Source organism: Hyla sarda, chromosome 4, assembly GCF_029499605.1.
Source record: "Hyla sarda isolate aHylSar1 chromosome 4, aHylSar1.hap1, whole genome shotgun sequence".
Taxonomy (NCBI): domain Eukaryota; kingdom Metazoa; phylum Chordata; class Amphibia; order Anura; family Hylidae; genus Hyla; species Hyla sarda.
Genome location: NC_079192.1, coordinates 124,324,416 through 124,345,151, shown reverse-complemented (window position 1 = coordinate 124,345,151; position 20,736 = coordinate 124,324,416). Strand labels below are relative to the sequence as shown.

Genomic DNA, 20,736 nt, shown 5'->3' with positions numbered 1-20,736 from the left:
ATAACCTAAGGCACAATAGTTTCCACTTTTTTTTCTGGCCTTCTGGCCCAAAAAGACGCAAGAAAAAAGGCGTTTTTTTTTCTGGCGTTTTTGCCTTTGAGCGGAAATTGCATTTTTGTCCCTTTTGGTGTTTTTTTTTTCCCAAAATTTGTTGGGTACCAAAAAAAAAGATGCTGTAGGGATGGAAAAAATTGTATTTTATGAAATTTATATTTTTTATAATGAAATGATGCCTCATTTTTAAACAGGGACCAATTTATGTGGGCGGGCAGGGACCTAAAAATGTAGCCGACAATAAAAAATTTTTTGAAAGGGGCCAGTTAAATGTAAAAATAATATATATTTTTTATAATAAATTTTGTTACACTTTTTATTAGTAATGTATTTTTAATACTGTGTTTAATAAAGCGTGTGTGTGTTTAACTTTTTTCACTTTTTTTATTTTATTTTTTTTAGGTAGTATTACTACAGACTGTTCCATGATAGGAGTAGTAGTACCTGTACTAATAGACAGATCGCCCCGTGTGTCACTTCTGACACCCGATGCGATCATTCTTTATATTAAAGACATGCGGAACGGCTTTCTCCTGCGCTCACATCTCTGCACTATACTCCAGCCAGCCAGTGATATGAATAGAAATTCACATCACTGATTCATATTTTCCGCCCAAAGTGGAGATTGGCCAGATGGTGGCTCCTACTCTGGACAGTTCCTAAAATGGACAGAGGTGTCAGCAGAGAGCAGTGTCAGACAGAAAGCAAATTCAAAAAGAAAATAACTTCCTGTGGATCATAATAGCAGCTGATAAGTACTGGAAGGATTAATTTACAAATCTGTTTAACTTTCTGGCACCAGTTTATTTAAAAAAAAATAAGTTTTTACTTTTGTTATTGTCACTACATTTTTAGTTCTCTACCTACCCACATAAATTGATCCCTGTGTAAAATTTTATAAAAATTCTGTTAAAAAAATATCTAAATTTCGTTAAATACAATTTTTTTCCATCCCTACTGTATCTTTTTTTTAATTTTTTATGGTACCCTACGAAATTTTATTGAACTGCTAAAAAAGAATAAAAAGAATAAAAACCACCTGCAAAAACACCAAAGTTAAAACCCACATGGCATTTTTCTTGGCGCTTTTTTAGTCCCATAGACTGCTATGGGAGAAAATAGCCACAATTTCATTGAAAAAAAACACCATAGGCTCAACATGCTGCGATTTTGAAAAACTGCCAAGGAGCTTAAAAAACGGCAAAAGGATAAAAAAAAAACACCAATCTGAAAAACGCAAAGTAGATATGACATTTTGCGTTTTTCTATTGACTTGCAGCATACATCTGGCTGCAGTGTTTTTTTTCGCTGAAAAAAGTCATGGGGCTGTTTGGGTGTTTTTTTGGGGGGGCAAAACGCACAAAAAAACTGTGTAAACTTAGCCTAAGGGCTGTTTAACTGAAGAAATTTAAGGTGGAGTCAATGTGGAATGACCGCACAGATTCCACTTGCATCACACTACTATTGAATGGGTTTTCACAGCATAATTTCTGTATCAGAAGAATAAACTTTATTCTTCAGGTGAAATCCGCCAGCGAAATCCCATGAAGTCAATGGGATTCTGCTTCAAATTCCATGCCAAATAAGCACCGATTTCGTATTATTTCTGCTTCATTTTACCATGGGTCAGAAAAGAAGATTTCGGCAAGGAGATTTCCAAAAGGGAATTTTCCTCGCCATTTCCTCAGTGTGAACATACCCTAAGGCTTAGTTCACACATTGTAAAATGGACACTTTTTTCCATAGATTTTAATAGAACATTATTGTATTTTAAAAAGAATGCTGCTTTTTATGATATCTATATATACACATATATATATTACTGCAAAATTTCTGTCCTAGTCTAATAGTGTGATAGCTTCTTGTCCATTGCATCATTTTATTTACTGTGATGGTACATTGCCAGGTGACCATACATGTATTGCATTATATTCTTCTGTACAGTTTAGTTGTCAGGCTATAGCAGTGTGTTGGGTATGGACAGGACTATTTACTAGATAGTTATATGAAAATGAACTTCTTATTTTATTCACTTCTTTTCATTAAAGTAAAACTCTTTATAGAGTGATATTGATGGATACTGAGTTGTTTGATATCTACATGACTTACAATGCACAGATCCGAACTTTGTCTGGTTTTGAACACGTTCATATTGAGATTCACCTAATTGTTTATTGATTGTTGCAGGGCATTAAGCGAGCCGGAGAGGAGCAGGAACAGAAAGTCAGCATGGAATTTTTAATCTATGGAACTCGGACATCTAAGGACAAAAGTGGAGCTTATCTCTTCTTACCTGATGGAGATGCCAAGGTATAGAGTTAGTATTAAACCCCATACAGCTCATAGAAAGAACATTCACTTATTTTAGGTTCTGATTGGAGCTTCAATTGCAGATTCTGTAAACAATGTCTGAAAACATTGCATAGCATTCTTTTTTCACCAATTAAAATGACAGACATTTTTATGGAAACTCGACAAAAGCTATTATAGGCAATGGGGTGTTGGGCGCCGTTAGTATCTGTTCTATAAGGGAACAGTACAGCAACTTTCCTCAAAGGAGACACAGAAAAAAGTATATATGTTTATTGAAACATAAATGCAAAAAACTTACAATAGATTTAAAATCACATAAAATACCATAAGAAGTATTCCAAGAGAAGCTGCTCCCGAAGTGAACAGAATAAAAGTGAAGGCTCATATAGTTTACAAAGCGATGCACAAAATTCACGAAAGAAATATAAACATCAATCTCAGGCTAAGTGCATACCTTGTAAAATCACTAATTCATGTTAAATAAGGATAATGTTTTATTTCCAGAAAGTGAAATATAGAAACAATACCACTGCAAAATGGCAGAATTGTGTTTCTTCTTTTACTTCACCCCACAAATATCTTTTTAATTCCACATAACATTATATGGTAAAATGATACAATTTGTCCTACAAATATATAAAAGAGTTATGGCTTTCAGAAGGTGAAGAGAATTAAGTTCTGTCATTAAATATCAATGTAGCAGATAATCCACAGAATAATACCGTATTTATCGGGGTATACCACGCATCGGCCTATAACACGCACCCTCATTCTACCAAGGATATTTGGGTAAAAAAAGTTTTTTACCCAAATATCCATGGTAAAATGAGGGTGCGTGTGTGCGCGTGTATACCCCGATATACCCCCAGGAAAGGCAGGGGGAGAGAGGCCGTCGCTGCCCGCTTCTCTCCCCCTGCCTTTCCTGGGGTCTAGAGCGCTGCTGTCGGCCCTTCTCACCCCCTGGTTATCGGCGCCGCTGCCCGTTCTGTCCCCCTGACTATCGGTGCCGGCGCCGATAGCCAGGGGGAGAGAAGCGGCGCCGACAGCCAGGGGGAGAGAAGGGGCAGCGGCACCCATTGCCGGCGCCGCTGCCCCGTTGCCTCCCCCCATCCCCGGTGGCATAATTACCTGAGTCGGGTCCGCGCCGCTGCAGGCCTCCGTCGTGCGTCCCCAGCGTCGTTGCTATGCGCGGCGCACTGACGTCATGCGCCGCGCCGTTCAGCGCATAGCAACGATGCCGGGGACGCACGACGGAGGCCTGGAGCAGCGCGGACCCGACCAAGGTAATTATGCCACCAGGAATGGGGGGAGGCAACGGGGCAGCGGCGCCGGCAATGGGTGCCGCTGCCCCTTCTCTCCCCCTGGCTGTCGGCGCCGCTTCTCTCCCCCTGGCTATCGGCGCCGGCACCGATAGTCAGGGGGACAGAACGGGCAGCGGCGCCGATAACCAGGGGGTGAGAAGGGCCGACAGCAGCGCTCTAGACCCCAGGAAAGGCAGGGGGAGAGAAGCGGGCAGCGACGGCCTCTCTCCCCCTGCCTTTCCTGGGGCGGTATCGGCGTATAACACGCACACAGACTTTAGGCAAAAAATTTTAGCCTAAAAAGTGTGTGTTATACGCCGATAAATACGGTAAAACTGTGTCAGTTTTACCATAAAGTGTTGTAAGAACCCAAAGGGTTAATCTGCACCTGAGGTCTTATGCTATTCTGGTTACTGTGGAAATGCTTTGTTCTCTGGATGGTCATCTGACCTCGTTGGCTTTTCACCTGCTTAGCACCCTATTTAAACCCTCAGTATTCATCCAGGCATCGCCTGCGAAAGAGCTCATACTCCTTGTTAGCACAGGTACTGTATGTCATGCCTCTCAGAGAGCTACGGCTGGCAAAGTTCTTCTAGGGGGCATTGTTCCATCTAATATACAACCTGATTTAACATCTAAAAGTATTGTTAAGCCTTTTTTGCAGAAAACCTTGGCTTTGTCTGCGTGTTGTGGCACCATGGGCAATAAGATTGCCGAGAGCACTCATGTGGACTTGCGGTCAGAGGGAAGTTGTGAGATTTTGGAAGATGACTGTGAGGACCCCAATGAGTGGTGTGATTTGGAGGATACAGATGAGGACATTGAGGGTCCATCTGTATACAAGTCAAGACTTTTGTAGTGTCAGGTGGTTAATGGTCCAGTGGCCCCTTTTAAATGGGGGGGGGGTACTGTAAGAAACCAAAGGGTTAATATGCACTGAAGTCTTTTGTTGTTCTGGTTACTGTGGAAATGCCCTGTTCTCTGGATGGTCAGATGACCTCGTTTGGCTTTTCACCTGCTTAGCTCCCTATTTAAACCCTCATTAATTCATCCAGGCGTCGCTTGCGAAAGAGCTCATACTCCTAGCTAGCATTTGTATTGTATGTTGTATTTTTGGCATATTTGACCCATTGGCTCCGCTCTTTGACTCTTTTCCTGTTTCTGCGATTTGGCTTTTCTGTTATCTCTTGGTACTGACTAGGATTGTGGACTGTGACATATTGTGTGTTTGTTTAGTTATTATTTCTGTTAGTGTGTGTGGTTCCATACAGTGTCCCGACCTCCGTAGGTATTGAAAGTTTATTTTGTTGACGTTATACTCCCTGCCTGAATAAGTGCACCATGGTTGTGGACACGTCGCTTAGGGCAGGTACGCAAGTAGGCAGGGCAAGTGGGAGCGGGTGAGTTCAGAGCTTCACTCTTCCCTGCCCATATATGACAAGTGTACTGCATAAAAAGGAACCCCCCCCCCCCAAAAAAAAAAAAAGTTGCTAACTTGGGGGAGTTTGAAGGTTCAAATTCCCCCTCAAAAAAAAATATATTTTTTTTTGCGTTGTAAATTTTATGGTAAAATGAAAGGTGCCTTTACAAAAAACAAGCTCTATATGGCTCTGTGGATGAAAAGGTAAGAATCAACAGATAAGATATAAATGTAGCACATGAAGACATAGCACTCACTAAGAGATGTCTGTATCCTTCTTATCTTTAATTCAGCATACAAGAAGATAAGTACATTAAAGGTGCAAGAATGAGTCAAAGTGCAGGGGTGTAGGGGAAGCGACAGCCTGTTACATGTCAAATTATGCTTTTTCCAGCCAGGAAAAGCACCATTAGATGTAAAACAGGTAGTTGCCTCCCCTATGCACCTGAACTTTGACTCTCCCTTGCTTGCTAGCTGTACCTATCTTCTTGCATGCCGCAATAACGATAAGAAGGATATGGAAATCTCTATGTGACCTGGTGAGTGATGCATCTTCATTCATCTTTTATCTGTTGGCTTATACGATGGGCAGAGTCAGATAGCTAGTTGCTGTTGCCAATCTTGGATTTTCACCTGTAGTGCCTAGTTTACACCTTCTTTAAGTAAAAGAGTTATGCTTCTTAAAAGGCAAAGAGGAAAAAGAAAAAGCATAAATGAAAACTATATATATATATATATATATATATATATATATATATATATATATATATATATATATATTTTTTTTTTACTTGTTTAATACAAAGCAAAACACTGTTCTCACAACATTTAGCAGCCTCTTTTGGCTTCCCACCTGAGTGTCCTCATCTTACTCTCACAGCACTCTGGGAGCTTAGTGTACATGTAAGTACACATTCACTTTCATATGCCGACAACATACTGTTCTGTATATTCATGTGCAAATTTTACCCTCAGAAGACATCCAGTCTCAGGGGGCAGGACTCCTGGCTATAGGTAAAGCCTGGTTCTTCGAGTTCCTAAGAGGCCACATTTTTTTACTTTACAGCTGTACACTCCTAAAGACCCCCCTGTGGTCCGCATCATCGAAGGTCCATTCTATTCAGAGGTGACTTGCCATTTTCAACATGTGCAGCAGACTATGAGAGTATACAATTTACCAGGTCAGTGTTTATCATACACAGCATCGGAAAAAAAGTCTATGTATATATAACTTTATTTTTGTTTAGCAGTGTGTGAAAGAGGCAGAACAACCTGGGGTAGACACAGCAATAAATATAAATGCACCAAGTGTAAAATAATAATAATAGTTATTCTGACATAAATATGTATATGTTACAGTGACAACCCGTTTTTACTTAAAACTGGTTTCCTTAGTGAAAAGTGGTTTTTACTGAACACCTTTGTTTAAACTAGAATGTACTGCTTTTCCCTGCAGAGGCATTCAGTAAAAACTGTTATATATATATATATATATATATATATATATATATATATATATATATATATGTATGTGTGTGTGTAGCCCCATTCACATGAAAAACTTATCAGTACCCTTGGTAAATGGAAGTGGGATTTTCCAATATACTCTCCTTACCATTGAAATTGGAACATCAAGAAGGAAGAAGAAAAAATGGTGGCATTATGGAAATCACTAGATCAGTAGACATGTTAATGATATGCAAATGATGAAAAAATGGAAAGCAAATGTTGAAAACATATTGGTTTATTTAGTATCCCATATGAGCACCTTGCACAGAAATACTTGCACTTGTTCTGCCACGCTGAATGCACATGATCAAATCATCAAGATCCCCTGCTGGCTGCTTCCTATTTATCAAGGGCATATTATTAACATTTAGATCTGGTCATACTGATCCTGTAATTTCCATGATTTTTCCTTCTTGGTGATGTAATTTTCAATGTTGAAGAGTGTGTATAGGAAGATCTAACAAGGGTATGTGTATGTTTATATAGCGGTCCCTCAAGTTACAATATTAATTGGTTCCAGAATGACCATTGTATGTTGAGACCATTGTATACTGTGACCAAAACTCTATGGTAGTTGGTACTTAAGCCACAAAATGTCATCCAAAAATAGGATAAAGTAAGGAGTAAAGAAAAATAAACAGATAACTAATACAGATAAAGCAAGACCTTACATATAAAAGTTAGAAATCAATGTCTGTGTAGAGGCCAGAAGCTTCTTCAGGGTCATGTACTGTACAAACAGTTTCCCAAATAAGTAAATGGTGCAGCCTTCACCTAGTGTCCAAAAGGGCATCTATCCCTAGCACAGGTAAAGTGTAATACAGAACATGTAGTACATTCCTTTACTGTGGGGAGGTGCTATCAGGTAGCCAGTGCATGCACTTCAGTAATACAGGTGTTATGCCAGAAAAATGTCCATTCTGATTGGTCAGTTCTTCCATCTATTGACATGTTTCTGAGATCTAGACTGTCCGTAGCATTGTATGTTGAGTATGGTTTTAAGTTACAATGGTCCAGAAAAGACCATTGTATGTAAAAAATATTGTATAATATAATATAGTTTGCTAAATCTCCCCCTATGTTTTTAAATACATATACAATGTAAAATGGTTTTCCCACCACATACAACACATACCATAGGTTAACATGTGATGTACAAATCCGGCACCCACCTCTGAGAGATGAAAGGAAAGCCTTGAACTTCAGCACAGTGGTCTTCCACCTTTGACCAAAGTTAGATACACTTTGAAATCCACTCACATCCAGTTATTAAAAAGCCACATTTTATTCCAACACAGGTATGGACAAGATTACAAGCAGACCTGTGAAATTGATTAAACACTGCTTATTCACAATGGCAACACTGCAAATCTCCTTGTAATCTTGTTCATGCGTTAGAATAAAACATACTTAAAGTGTCTGACTATTGTGGGTATGGGCATTGACACCAATAGGAATGGGGTTAGGTGCCCTTCAGCTGCTGTAGTTGCCATTTGTGTTCACTCTGAAGCCACTGGGTTGGCCTCTTGGCTGTAATAGCCGATTTGATGTCTCCCAAGTGACCTTTTGGCATAATTTCTAAGACTTGAGGCTGTAAAATCTGCCAAAGTTGTTTCAATAAAGGGCTTGAATACTTATGTTAAAGCAGTTTTAGGCTTCTTATTTAATAAATTAGCAACGATTTGTAACATTCTGTTTTTATTCTGTCAGTGAACGCTAAAAAAATGTCAAATGCATTGTATAGTTCAAATGGCCATGAAGTCAAAATGACATGTTGTAGGAGTGAATTACTCTCCTTGTTGGAAATCCAATTTTGTTAAACAGTGTTTGTAAGTTGTTATATTCTCCATATCAGCAGTGCCAGTAAAATGACAGCGGTATTAATACACAGAGCAATGGTTTTCTTTTTTATACTCAGATTTTAACAACCTACATAACAATCTAGAGACCTGAGATTTATAGTTTTTTGTGAGAATAGCTTCAAGAGGGTACAGAGGAGACAGTTCTACCCTTATGTTTGAGGGCAACCAAAGGTTACTCTGCCACATAATACCAGTGTTATAAATAGAACCTAAATGGTGGCCCAAACATAGATTGTGTTGGCCCAGGATCCTCAAGTTACTCCTCTGCTTTAAAAGTTGGTATTCATTTTGTAACAATGAAGGCTTCATACAGTACATAACCTACATTATGTAGAATGCAATACCTTGGCAACAAATTGTGTGCATAATACAATTTTGCATTCATTGAGTCATTTTCTCTGTATGTTTAATATCAGTACTATGCTCCCCTACAGGAACTGATGGCCTTTCTGTAGATATCAGCTCTCTCGTTGACATCCGTGATCATGTCAATAAAGAAATTGCCATGAGACTTAGCACTGACATCCAGAGCGGGGACACCTTCTTCACTGACCTCAACGGCTTTCAGGTTCTTCTTTGCCTTCCTGTTAATATCTACATCTCACCAAGCAAAAGAGTGTTTATCTCTCTAGACAAAAAGAGTGGCACTATTACTGCTGGCCATATATAATTTGTGTATGACATTTAACCAGTTTTGCCTCTGCGGGCTTCATCTCCACTACAATTGTCCCCAAGTTAGTGGGTAGAGGCTAACTGTTATTATGTCTCCCATACACTGCATAAACAGAAGAGGGGTTCTAACACCCATATATATCTCTAGCAAATCCTCAGAAGCAGCAGCAACACAAAGAATATTGTAGAGCAGTACTGAGCAGTGTAAACTTTAAATCAAGTCCTGGGGTAAGATATAACATTACAAACTATTGGAGTCTCTCCCTGTGTCTCTACCCATGCCTTTGTCTTTCTCCTGCCACACCCTCCTTCCTCTCCCTTCCACATAGGCTTCTATGGTCAGTTGTAACCTGATACGTCAGTGAGCTGATTCATCCTAAGAAATACTTCAGCATTTTTTTTTTTTTTTAACAAAAAAGCTAAGGGGAGGCACAGGAAACTAGCCTGATAAGTGGAGAAAGATATTTAGTCTGATAAGATATATTACATAATTTCTTGAACGCTATTTATGTATGGCCCGTTGTGATTAAATGATTTGTTCACAATAACACTGTCAATATTTTGCTGCATATTTACAACCAAGTTGATCATATGTTTGTTTTTATTTCAATGCAGATCCAAACTAGAAAGTTTTTTAAAAAACTTCCCCTGCAGGCCAATTTCTTCCCAATGCCAGCGATGGCATACATCCAGGATGAGCAGAACAGATTAACACTACACACAGCCCAAGCCCTGGGGGTATCCAGCCTGAAGAATGGTGAGGGAATGTACTGTGTTCTATGTTAATCATTTGGAATACCCTCTATTTATAAAAATCTTAATAGTTAAATCTGGATACCATCTGTTAACTAAACATAGCAAATATAAATAATCATAGAAAATGGAAAGATTGATCTCACTTAGTTGTAAAAACATTATCAGATATATTTATTTGCAAAGCAAAATTATCTTTTTTGTCCTTTTTCTATCTTGTAGGCCAACTTGAGGTCATTCTAGACCGACGATTGATGCAGGATGACAACCGTGGTCTTGGTCAAGGGTTGAAAGACAACAAACGAACATGCAACCGATTTCGCCTTCTGCTGGAAAAAAGATCATCTGGAAATAAGGTAAATTACTTGAGGTAAAGCACTGTGCAACCTCATTGCAGGCTTAGGCTGGCTGAAAAAGCATGCTAGGAGTTGCAACGCATTAAAGCTTGAAAACCACAGTTCACTTATTCCCATTGTAGTGACATAGACATTGTAGATCAGCAGTGATAGCACAGTGTCTCCAGATTATCTGCAGAAAGCAAACTGCTACCAGAAACATGTCAGAGGCTTATTTTACCAAAGAACAAAGAAGATTAGACATAAAAAAAAACTCCCCGTAGGCTGATCCTTCCCTTCCTTTGCATCATCTGTTGGGGGAGTGTCAGGAGGCCATCCATCACTCTGAACAGAGGGCAGCACTTGTGTAGTATCCATTGCAGTCAGGTACACTTCACTGAAAGGACCGACTCAGCTGTTTTCCTCTCTAATGCAAGTTACACAAATAGCATGTCTATTCACCAAGGTATGATTAGGCTTTTTTCACACTGCCGTTATGTCCCGGCAGTACAGCGGCCGTTGAAAAAAGAGGGGAGAACAGCGGGAGAAAAATCAGTACATGTGCTGTCTTTTCCCCCCACTTCTCCCGCTATAAAACAACCTCGCCTGACGGACCCCATTATAGTCAATGGGATCCATCGGGACCCGTTGTGCCACGTCTCAATAATAGCCGTTGAAGGCAAAAGAAAAAGAGAGAGCCTAATAGCCGTTTTCAGATGGAACACAACGGCAGTTTGAAAGAAGCCTTAAACAGCTTTACCCTTCTCCTGTCATCTGCCTAAGAGAAATTAGTCTGGAATATATTTTTGTGCAGAAAAAAACTAAATCCTTGGTGCCTTCATCCTGCTGGCTTCTATCTTTTAGGGTAGGATCACACGTAATGGATCTGTCGGTGACCCAACCCATATTGTGCCTTCTGCTGCTGCCGAAAACAAACCCAACCCCTCCTCACCCCATCCCCTGGCCTACTCGCAGCTGCAATCCACTGCTCCAAGCAGCCACACTGGGGGCCTGTGAGTCGCTAAGTGCACTCGTGATATCTGAGTGCACTTGGCAACTCGCAGGCCCCCAATGTACTAAGACATCGTGGCTACATCGTGATGTCTGAGTGTACTCGTCGACTCGTAGGCCCCCAGTGTGGCTGCTCGGAGGGATGGATTACCGCTGTGAGCAGGCCAGGGGGGGGGGGGGGGCGGGTTTGTTTTCAGCAGCAGCAGGAGGCACAATGTGTATCAGGTCACCGGCAGGTCTGCAGCCTAAAATACACTGCAGATCCATTACGTGTGACCCTACCCTAAAGGGGTTTCCAGGCAAATATAATATTGGTAAATATTTCTCCCTGTGCAGTAAAAAATAAAAGTTGGCATACATACCTCCCCAGCTGCTGCTGCTGACAGGTCTTCCAGTCCTCACGGCAGCCCTGTTCTTCCTGCTTCCACTGATGCCCCACTCCTGCACAGCTCTGTGGTTGGCTGAGCGAGAGCGAATTGTCCCCTGAAGGAGAAGGAACAGAAGCGCAACAGGGACCAGATGGCCTGACAACAGCAACAGGGGAGTGGGGAAGGTAAATATAACAGTTTATTGTACAGGGAGGCATAGCCACCAATATATTTTATTTGCCCAGAGAACCCCTTTTGATTACACTCACGTTTACCTTCCTTGCTGCAGAATTCACATATGAAAATTCACAGGTAGTCTCGTAACATGTAACGAGCAGGTTTTTGTGTGAAATCCATATATATATACACTGCCTTAAGTGCGGATTTTACGGAAAAAAACATTACATACTTACATACTATGAGATTATCTGTGGATCTTTGTATTTCAATCTACAGGAAATAAAATATATGTGAAAGTACCCCTAGGGTACATTCCTACGTGCCATGTTTGTTAAAATTTGATGCTGCAGATTTGATGCCTTGTTTAATCATTTAGTTAGTTTGTTTTACTCAGCTTCAAATCTGCAGCATCAAATCCCCAACAAACACAGTACGTAAAAATGTACCTCTAATAAGTGGCTTTCTACAATAAAGACCCTTTGAAGTAAAAGTCAAGCATAAGCCCATGTTTGCCCAATGCCGTGGTGGGTACTACAAGACTGCGCAAAGCATTTGCCAAAAGCAGAAGTAATGAGAAATACATTTTAATTTATTGTTTCACCAAAACCCCTCATCTTCCTCTGTGGTGTAATACATAAGGTGTATGTTTTCACTTACATCGTATTGTATAGTTTGTGACCCGCTCCTTACCCTTCCATGTTTGGCCATTAAGATTATACAATGATGCACAGTCCGAGTGTTACTACCACACTTCCTCCCATCTCCTAAAATATATCATCCACTTATTGATCTGTGAATCATCACTGACTTTGTATATGACATTTTCCCATCCATGTCCATCCATTTATTACCTCTTCCATTTCATTATTCCCCTGTTTACCATAACCCCTCTGCCCAGCTTTCCAGCTTCCTTTCTAAACTGCTTTCCTGGTTTAGAAAACTGGCTCTTTCCATCATGAAGACCGACATCTATGAGGTAATTCTCTTCAGGGAGTAACGCTGAATGGCTTTGTAGTGATGTGCACCAGTAACATAGCCGCTTTGTAGATGCTTTATAGCGTAGTATGTGTGGCTTTGGCTAAAACCTCAGTGTTCCTGTAATGTACACACATAACAGTTGATCATTTTGTGTTATCGGTCAACACTTGTTCCCTATGAGCTAAAAACTTAGTTGTGGCCAATAACTCTCTCCGATGTACAGTTTGGATAACCACATTGGATGAAAATGAAGGCCGTTCTTCCATTTTATATTGTGTAGATGATACTGTGACCCAGTTGTGGTCCTTTTCATGTTAACAGTCTTTTGTGTCTAACCCTGTTCTTATGAAAGCTTTGTGTATTCGGCTCTTTCCCCTTTTAATAAGCTTCTTATCTTCCTCTCAAAGACTTGCTCTTTATTTTCTTTATTTTCTTCACATTTAATCTTGCAGTGCTGGTTTTGTCAGAAAGGGCTTAGTCTACATCACTACTTTTATTGCCTCCTGATGGTTTGGATCTGACTGAAGTATACTTTGTACATTTTGTTAAAACTGACCAACAACTATGAAAGAATTGTATGTACAATGGTTGTTCAGTATAGATAAACGAAACCAGCAGCTCCATAAAGTAACCTAACCTTCACAATCCCATTTGTTTTGTGGGGAACTTTTTTTGTAGGCAAAGCAGTTCAGGGCACAGGACTATGGCATTGGTTAGCCAAATTTCCATCTCTGACTCTTCTGCTTTTCCTCTGCCCAGTTCGGACTAATTATTAAATGTCTCATGTAATAATAATAATTAGTAATAAATTGCTTTTTATCACCTATGAAAGTAAATGTTCAACAAGCTATGCATATTATAAATGAATTATTCAAAATTTATAAAATGTATTTTTATTTTGCTCATCCATATCAAAGCGCATCCATTGATATCCATGGGTGTCCCTTGTGTCTAATGAATTAAATGGCCTTTTAATGGTTTTTCAGCAGGGAAATTGAGATCCACCTTTTTAGCTCAGTATTCCCATACGAAAGCTTTGTAGAGCAGGTAACTGTTTAATTTCGTCACAGGTGTCACTCACAGGGCAGAGCCATGAGGACTCGATATACTACTGTATAATGCTCCATTTACCACTGTATTAAAGGGGTATTCCGCCCCTAGACATCTTATCCCCTATCCAAAGGATAGAGGATAAGATGTCTGATTGCGAGGGTCCCGAGGCTTTGGACCCCGCGATCCTCCTGCTGCACCCGGTGTTCGTTTAGAGCATCAGGTGCAGCGCCGGAGGCTCGTGACATTACGGCTAAGCCCGCTCGTGACCTCACGGACACCCCCCTTAATGCAAGTCTAAGGGAGGGGGTGTGACGTTACGTGCCTCCGCCCCGCATCGGTAGTCATCCAGCATGGAGCGAAGTTCGCTCCGTGCACCGGATGTCTGGGTGCTGCAGCCGAGTTTGCGGGTGTCCCCAGCAACGGGACCCCCACGATCAGACATCTTATCCCCTATACTTTGGATAGGGGGTAAGATGTCTAGGGGCGGAGTACCCCTTTCAGTAAATATTCATCCCCAGAAGCAATACTTCTAAGGGAGAGTACCCCCATAAAATGTAATCCAGTGGTACATGCCATGATTTTCTTTCATCTGGCTTTATAAGGAAACATTTAGAGGTGCAGCTTTGGCCAATAGACAATGGAGGCACTACTGCTACTACAGTTTCATACACTGAGGTTGTATGATGATATTATAGACATGTGCATAAACCTTAAGACTGGTACATTTTATATTAGTCAGACTATATACAGTCTGTTATTTCAAACTATTTAGGTAAGAGCACGAAATATATATATATTATTATTAATTAATTAGCTTGTTGAACACACACTCCTCATGTTACATTATACGGAACCTGATATTTCCTGAATGAAAATAAAATAGTGTAAAAATACCAGAACAGATTTTATACTGTCAATTATTGTATTTGTTTCCAGAGCCCAGGAAATCAACCAGTCAGTTTTCCATCACTCCTCAGTCACATGACCTCTATGCATTTGAACCATGAAGTCTTAGTGATGCCCGTGACGAATGAAAAAGGTGGAGGACCAGCACTTAGATCCTTCATGCCACTTTCTGCAACCCTGCCATGTGATATTCACATCCTTAATCTGAGGACGCTGCAGGCTGAGGTGACTATATCTTCTCTTCCTATTTCCTTGCTCTTACTAAGTGGGTTCAGTAAATACAAAATCCAACTTTCATTCTACAAGTAATAAGCATGATGAAGACATAGAAACATACAGTCATTTGAGGCATAGTCCGTAATTTCCTCTGATGTTTTACAGGATGATGGAATTCCTTCTCTTGACACTGCATTGATTTTACACAGAAAAGGATTTGACTGTGGTCTGGAAGCAAAGAATCTTGGGTTTAACTGCACCACAAGTCAAGGAAAGGTAAAAAGGGTTTTTACAAAGCTCTACTCGTTGTTGTGTATATCCCTGTTTTAGTTAACGTGGCATGCATAGGTTTTCCACTCTCTTGATTTCTATTTTCCCTGTGATATGGCTTTCTTAATGCAGCCTATATTTCCCATGATGCCTTTGGTGGCTTTGCAGAGCCAGAGGAGCGGTGTCCCATAGATGCTCCTGCTCTGAGTCCTAAGAACAGCTAGTCATCGATCAGTGACATAAAACTTCTGTTCCCTAGTAAAGTAGCAATCTTTGCAGATGATACTAAACTCTGTAAAGCGGTAAACACAACAGAGGACAGTGCACTGTTACAAATGGATCTGGATAGGTTGGAGGTTTGGGCTGAGAAGTGTCTGAGGTTCAACACTGATAAATGTAAGGTCATGCACATGGGGAACAAAAATCCGGGCTGGGATTGTGTGTTAAATGGGAGAACACTTGGGATGACTGACGTGGAAAAGGACTTGGGAGTCTTAGTTAACAGTAAATTTAGCTGTAGTGACCAGTGTCGGGAAGCTGCTGCCAAGGCAAATAAAATCATGGGGTGCATCAATAGGGGCATAGATGCCCACAACAAGGAAATAATTCTACCGCCGTACAAATCACTAGTCAGACCACACATAGAATACTGTGTACAGTACTGGTCACCAGTGTACAAGAAAAATATAGTGAAGCTGGAGAGGGTTCAAAGACAGGCAACCAGAGTAATACGGGGAATGGGAGGACTACAGTACCCAGAAAGATTATCAGAATTAAAGGGGTAGTCCAGTGGTGAAAAACTTATCCCCTATCCTAAAGATAGGGGATAAGTTTGAGATCGCGGGGGTCCGACCGCTGGGGCCCCCTGCGATCTCTCTGTACGGGGCCCCGTCTCTCCGGCCAGATAGCGGGTGTCGACCCCCGCACGAAGTGGCGGCCGACACGCCCCCTCAATACATCTCAATGGCAGAGCCGGAGATTGCCGAAGGCAGCGCTTCGGCTCTGCCATAGAGTTGTATTGAGGGGGCGTGTCGGCCGCCGCTTCGTGCGGAGGTCGACACACCCCCTTCCCGCGGGCTGTCGGGGCTCCGTACAGGAGATTGCAGGGGGCCCCAGCAGTCGGACCCCCCGCTATCTCAAACTTATCCCCTATCCTTAAGATAGGGGATAAGTTGTTCACCACTGAGTCACCACTGGACTACTCCTTTAAGGTTATTTAGTTTAGAAAAAAAAAGATTTGGGGGAGACCTAATAACAATGTATAAATATATCAGGGGACCGTACAGAGATCTCTCCCATGATCTATTTATACCCAGGACTGTATCTTTAACAAGGGAGCATCCTTTACGTCTAGAGGAAAGAAGGTTTCTACACCAGCACAGAAAGGGGGTTCTTTACTGTAAGAGAAGTGAGGCTGTGGAATTCTCTGCCTGAGGAGGTGGCCATGGTCAACTCTGTAAAAGAGTTCAAAAAGGGTCTGGATGCATTTTTGGAGAATAATAACATCGCTGGTTATGTATACTAGATTTATAGGGACAAAACGTTGATCCAGGGATTTATTCTGACTGCCATATTTGGAGTCGGGAAGGAATTTTTACCTCTAGTGTGAGGGTTTTTTGCCTCTGGATCAACTCAACTTGGTAGAGACTCATTTGGGTTATAGGTTGAACTTGATGGACTCTGGTCTTTTTTCAACCTTATGAACAATGTTACTATGGTACCATGTTACACTGTAGAGTATCATATACAATGCAACTTCTATCCATCTCATTCTCTGCCTGTCAACTCTTACAAACAGAGGAACAGTGTCTAGCTGCAGCTAGTCACAATATAGATTCACCTACTATATCACTGCACTCCTCTTCTTCTATCTCTTTAGCAGCAATCATTGCACAGTGAGACATACAGATAAAGCAGGTAGGGGAGGGGAGAAGTCTTTTAGAGGAAAAAGCTTTTACAGGTAAAATCTGATAGGTGATTATATAATCCTGTAGTTCACAAGAAGTCAGTGACACAGGACAGACTTACATCATGTCTACACTGAGCGCTTTCTTAAATTAGTATTCCTCTACCTGCTGATCTCCAGCTCTTGCCACTATTATCATCATGCCACCTGCTGTCATGACATTTGTAATTTTGCAACAGCTCAAGAGCCACACGTTGGGGAACTCAGCTTTAGGTGAACATCCCTAGTACCAATAAATGAGTGCAGGGCAATAAAACTGAAAGACCATATATGAAGGAGACTTATATGATACCTGGATGTTACAAAAGGATATATGTTTATTCAGTACACAGTTTATTTTCACCATTGTAGTAGTTGTGTTGTGTTGGAAGGCAAATCAAATTTAAAGGGGTACTCCAGCGCTAAGACATCAGGATAGGGGATAAGATGCCTGATCGCGGGGGTCCCGCCACTGGGGACCACTGTGATCTTCCACGCCGCACTCCGTTAGAATCAGTCCCCAGAGCGTGCTCGCTCCGGGTCTGATTACTAGCGGTCACGGGGACGGAGCATAGTGATGTCACGGCTCCGCCCCATGTGACGTCACGCTCCGCCTCCTCAATGCAAGCCTATGGAGGGGGGCGTGACAGCTGTCACGCACCCTCCATAGTCTTGCATTGAGGGGGCAGAGCGTGACGTCACACGGGGATGGAGCCGTGACATCCCCAGCGGCGGGACCCCCGCGATCAGGCATCTTATCCAAAGGATAGGGGATCAGATGTCTTAGCTCCGGAGTACCCCTTTAAACAAAACATGCTCAGTCAGTGGTGACATATCAGCAATGTGTATGTGCTGCATGTAGTATTACTAAACAGCATGACCTTATTTACTTTTAACCCCTTTGAAGGTTTGGCTTGGTTTTGTGGTTTCTGTTAGAAAAGAGACTCCTTGTAGTCATTGTGTTACATGTTTATAGCTGTGTTCAGGCTAAGCATATCCTTGTATAGAGAGTCACTAATAGTAAAGTCAGTAAAAATAGTTTTCCTCCAAAATATGTACTGAACAGGATTTAGATTGTCATCCTCTATACAAATATATAGTTCTTTGTGAGGTTGAATGTGATGGATATTTGTTGTTTTTCACCATGTAATCATCTTTCTGATTTTTTTATTTTTTTTCCAGTTGTCACTTGGAGGTCTATTCACGGGGCTGGAAGTAGGACTCATGCAAGCTATGTCCTTGACATTGATGTATTCTCTAGCCCCCCATTCAAACAGCAGCAACTCCACACTCAGCATGGACCCAATGGAAATTTCAACTTATTGTCTGCGGTTCAGCTAACATCAACCCTGTGGGACAAAAGATCCCATTGCACATAAGCCAAGGACTGGAGCTGGATGGTTCATCAACCAGTGTGTACTCTTTTCAAGGGCGACACGTTCTGTTCTGTAGCTTGGAGCACATTCAGCACTGGAAAAGCCCACTGCGGCACTTGGGACAAACCAAAATAATCCGTTAAACCTAGTTATTGCTAAGAGAGACGTGTTTCGGACTCTTTTAGCAGTCAAGGAGTTAAACATCTAGATTGTATGTTACTGAGAGAGCAGAAGCTATTTATGATAAACTTGCTTTTAAAAAAAAAATGAAACTATTTATTTGTTGACTTTTTAAGCACATCTCCCCAAATCCGCCACAGTCTGACAGTCCTCAACGGAGTATGAAATTCAAAGCAATGTCCCCTGTGCCATCAAATGCTGCAGGCAGGTCAAGAATATGTTTCCAAGAATCCGACGGGGAATTGCCTACTAGATGGTATATTAAGCCTAGAATAGGAATTTTGTCTCAACCATTGTCAGTATTCTTCCATATGTTATCTGTCTTTTTTTATACTGTAGCACTGGGGAAAAACATGTATGGAAAAGAAGCACTGAGTAAAATATGGTATAAAAGACATGTGAAGTGATGGCAATATCTTGTTTCTGCAACTGTGGTTCTAAATACAGATCCGATACCATCCCAGAAAGTCTGGAATTGTTGTTTCATTTATTGGTTGTCAACATCACAACTATGGCGGCAATGTTCGGAGTTCCCATGGTATAAACACATTAAAATCCACATTTCTCATTACAGAAAAAGTAAAGGAGAGAACACATGCTGTACAGTGGTCCCTCAAGTTACAATATTAATTGGTTCCGGGACGACCATTGTATGTTGAAACCATTGTATGTTGAGAGCAGAACTCTATGGAAACCTGGTAATTGGTTCTAAAGGCACCAAAATGTCATCCAAAAATAGGAAAAAGTGAGAATTAAAGAAAAATAAGTAGATAACTAATATAGATAAAGCAAGTCCTTACATATAAAAGTAAGAAAGATCTGCTGGGAGCTGTAAATCACTGTCTCTGTCAGTGTTTCCCAAGCAGGGAGCCTCCAGCTGTTGCAAAACTACAACTCCCAGCATGCCCGGACAGCCAAAGGCTGTCCGGGCATGCTGGGAGTTGTAGTTCTGCAACAGCTGGGGGCACCCTGCTTGGGAAACACCGGTCTATGTAGAGGACAGAAGCTTCTTCGGGGTCCTGTACAGTACAAACACTGGTGTAATGGAGTCGCCCCCACATGGTGTCCAAAGGAGCAGCTAACCCTGGTACAGGTAAAGAGTAGTACAGAACATGCAATACCTCCCTGTACTGTAGGGGGCGCTACCAGACATCAGTCAGTGCATACACTTCAGTAATACAGGGGTTTTACCAGTGAATGCCCATTCTGATTGGTCGGTTCTTCCAGCCATTGACACGTTTCACAGATCTGGACTTTCTGTACATTGTATGTTGAGTCAGGTTTCAACTTATGATGGTCCAGAAAAGACCATTGTATGTTGAAACTATTGTATGTTGAGGCCATTGTAAGTTGAGGGATCACTGTATTACATTTATCTGATGGGATCTCAAATTGACATAAAACACAGACCTCAGAGATTTACAGAGCACACTTCAGAACTATTTCACCCAGAAAATTGAGGCCTAGTCTACATATAGGCTCCTCTATTGCTTTACTAAAATGAAATTTATACATGCAGGTCCACCTCATCAAGGGGAAGACGGGTGGAGAAATTGGGTCACTATCCCAACAAGGTACTCTCTGCTAACCTGAAAAGAAAAGGTAAAGAAGAAGGACCATCTAACATTAGCCAAAGCATTTTACTGTTATTCTCAGTGCAGAATGAATGTGTCGGCCATTCAATGTGTCACAATTTTCTCACATGTGGTGCCAAAATTCAGGCATTTTTGCACTTTGGTTTTTCTTCCTCACCTTCTAAAAATCAAAACACTTTGAGTTTTCCACCCACAGACCTCTATGAGGGCTTGTTTTATGCGCTACCAATTTAACCTTGTAATGACATCAGTCATTTCACCACAAAATTTATGGCGAAACCCAAAAAAAATTTGTGGGACAAAATTGAAGAAAAAAACAGCCTTTTGTCATTTTTAGCGGCCTAAAATGATTTCTTGGTGAGCCAGGCTGGAACATCGCAGAGGAGATCGGACGGCGAGGAGGCATGTGGGGACCCTCTCGTCATCCTGTAAGCTGATC

At 41.3% G+C, this 20,736-nt stretch overlaps 1 protein-coding gene across 3 annotated transcripts in view; it reads left to right on the top strand.

The window, feature by feature from the left end:
- Positions 1-19,163, top strand: part of MAN2A2 (mannosidase alpha class 2A member 2) — a 126,512-nt gene extending 107,349 nt beyond the window's left edge. For 2 of the 3 annotated variants that reach the window (XM_056572036.1, XM_056572033.1), the window contains exons 16-24: positions 2,242-2,364; positions 6,155-6,269; positions 8,894-9,027; positions 9,747-9,888; positions 10,107-10,240; positions 12,677-12,754; positions 14,746-14,940; positions 15,097-15,207; positions 18,329-19,163. In XM_056572036.1, coding sequence (XP_056428011.1) covers positions 2,242-2,364; positions 6,155-6,269; positions 8,894-9,027; positions 9,747-9,888; positions 10,107-10,240; positions 12,677-12,754; positions 14,746-14,940; positions 15,097-15,207; positions 18,329-18,487 — 1,191 coding nt within the window. In that variant the 3' untranslated portion in view covers positions 18,488-19,163. The remainder of the gene's footprint in view (positions 1-2,241; positions 2,365-6,154; positions 6,270-8,893; positions 9,028-9,746; positions 9,889-10,106; positions 10,241-12,676; positions 12,755-14,745; positions 14,941-15,096; positions 15,208-18,328) is intronic. The other variant, XM_056572034.1, reaches the window with a different exon arrangement.
- The last annotated feature ends 1,573 nt before the right edge of the window (positions 19,164-20,736 follow it).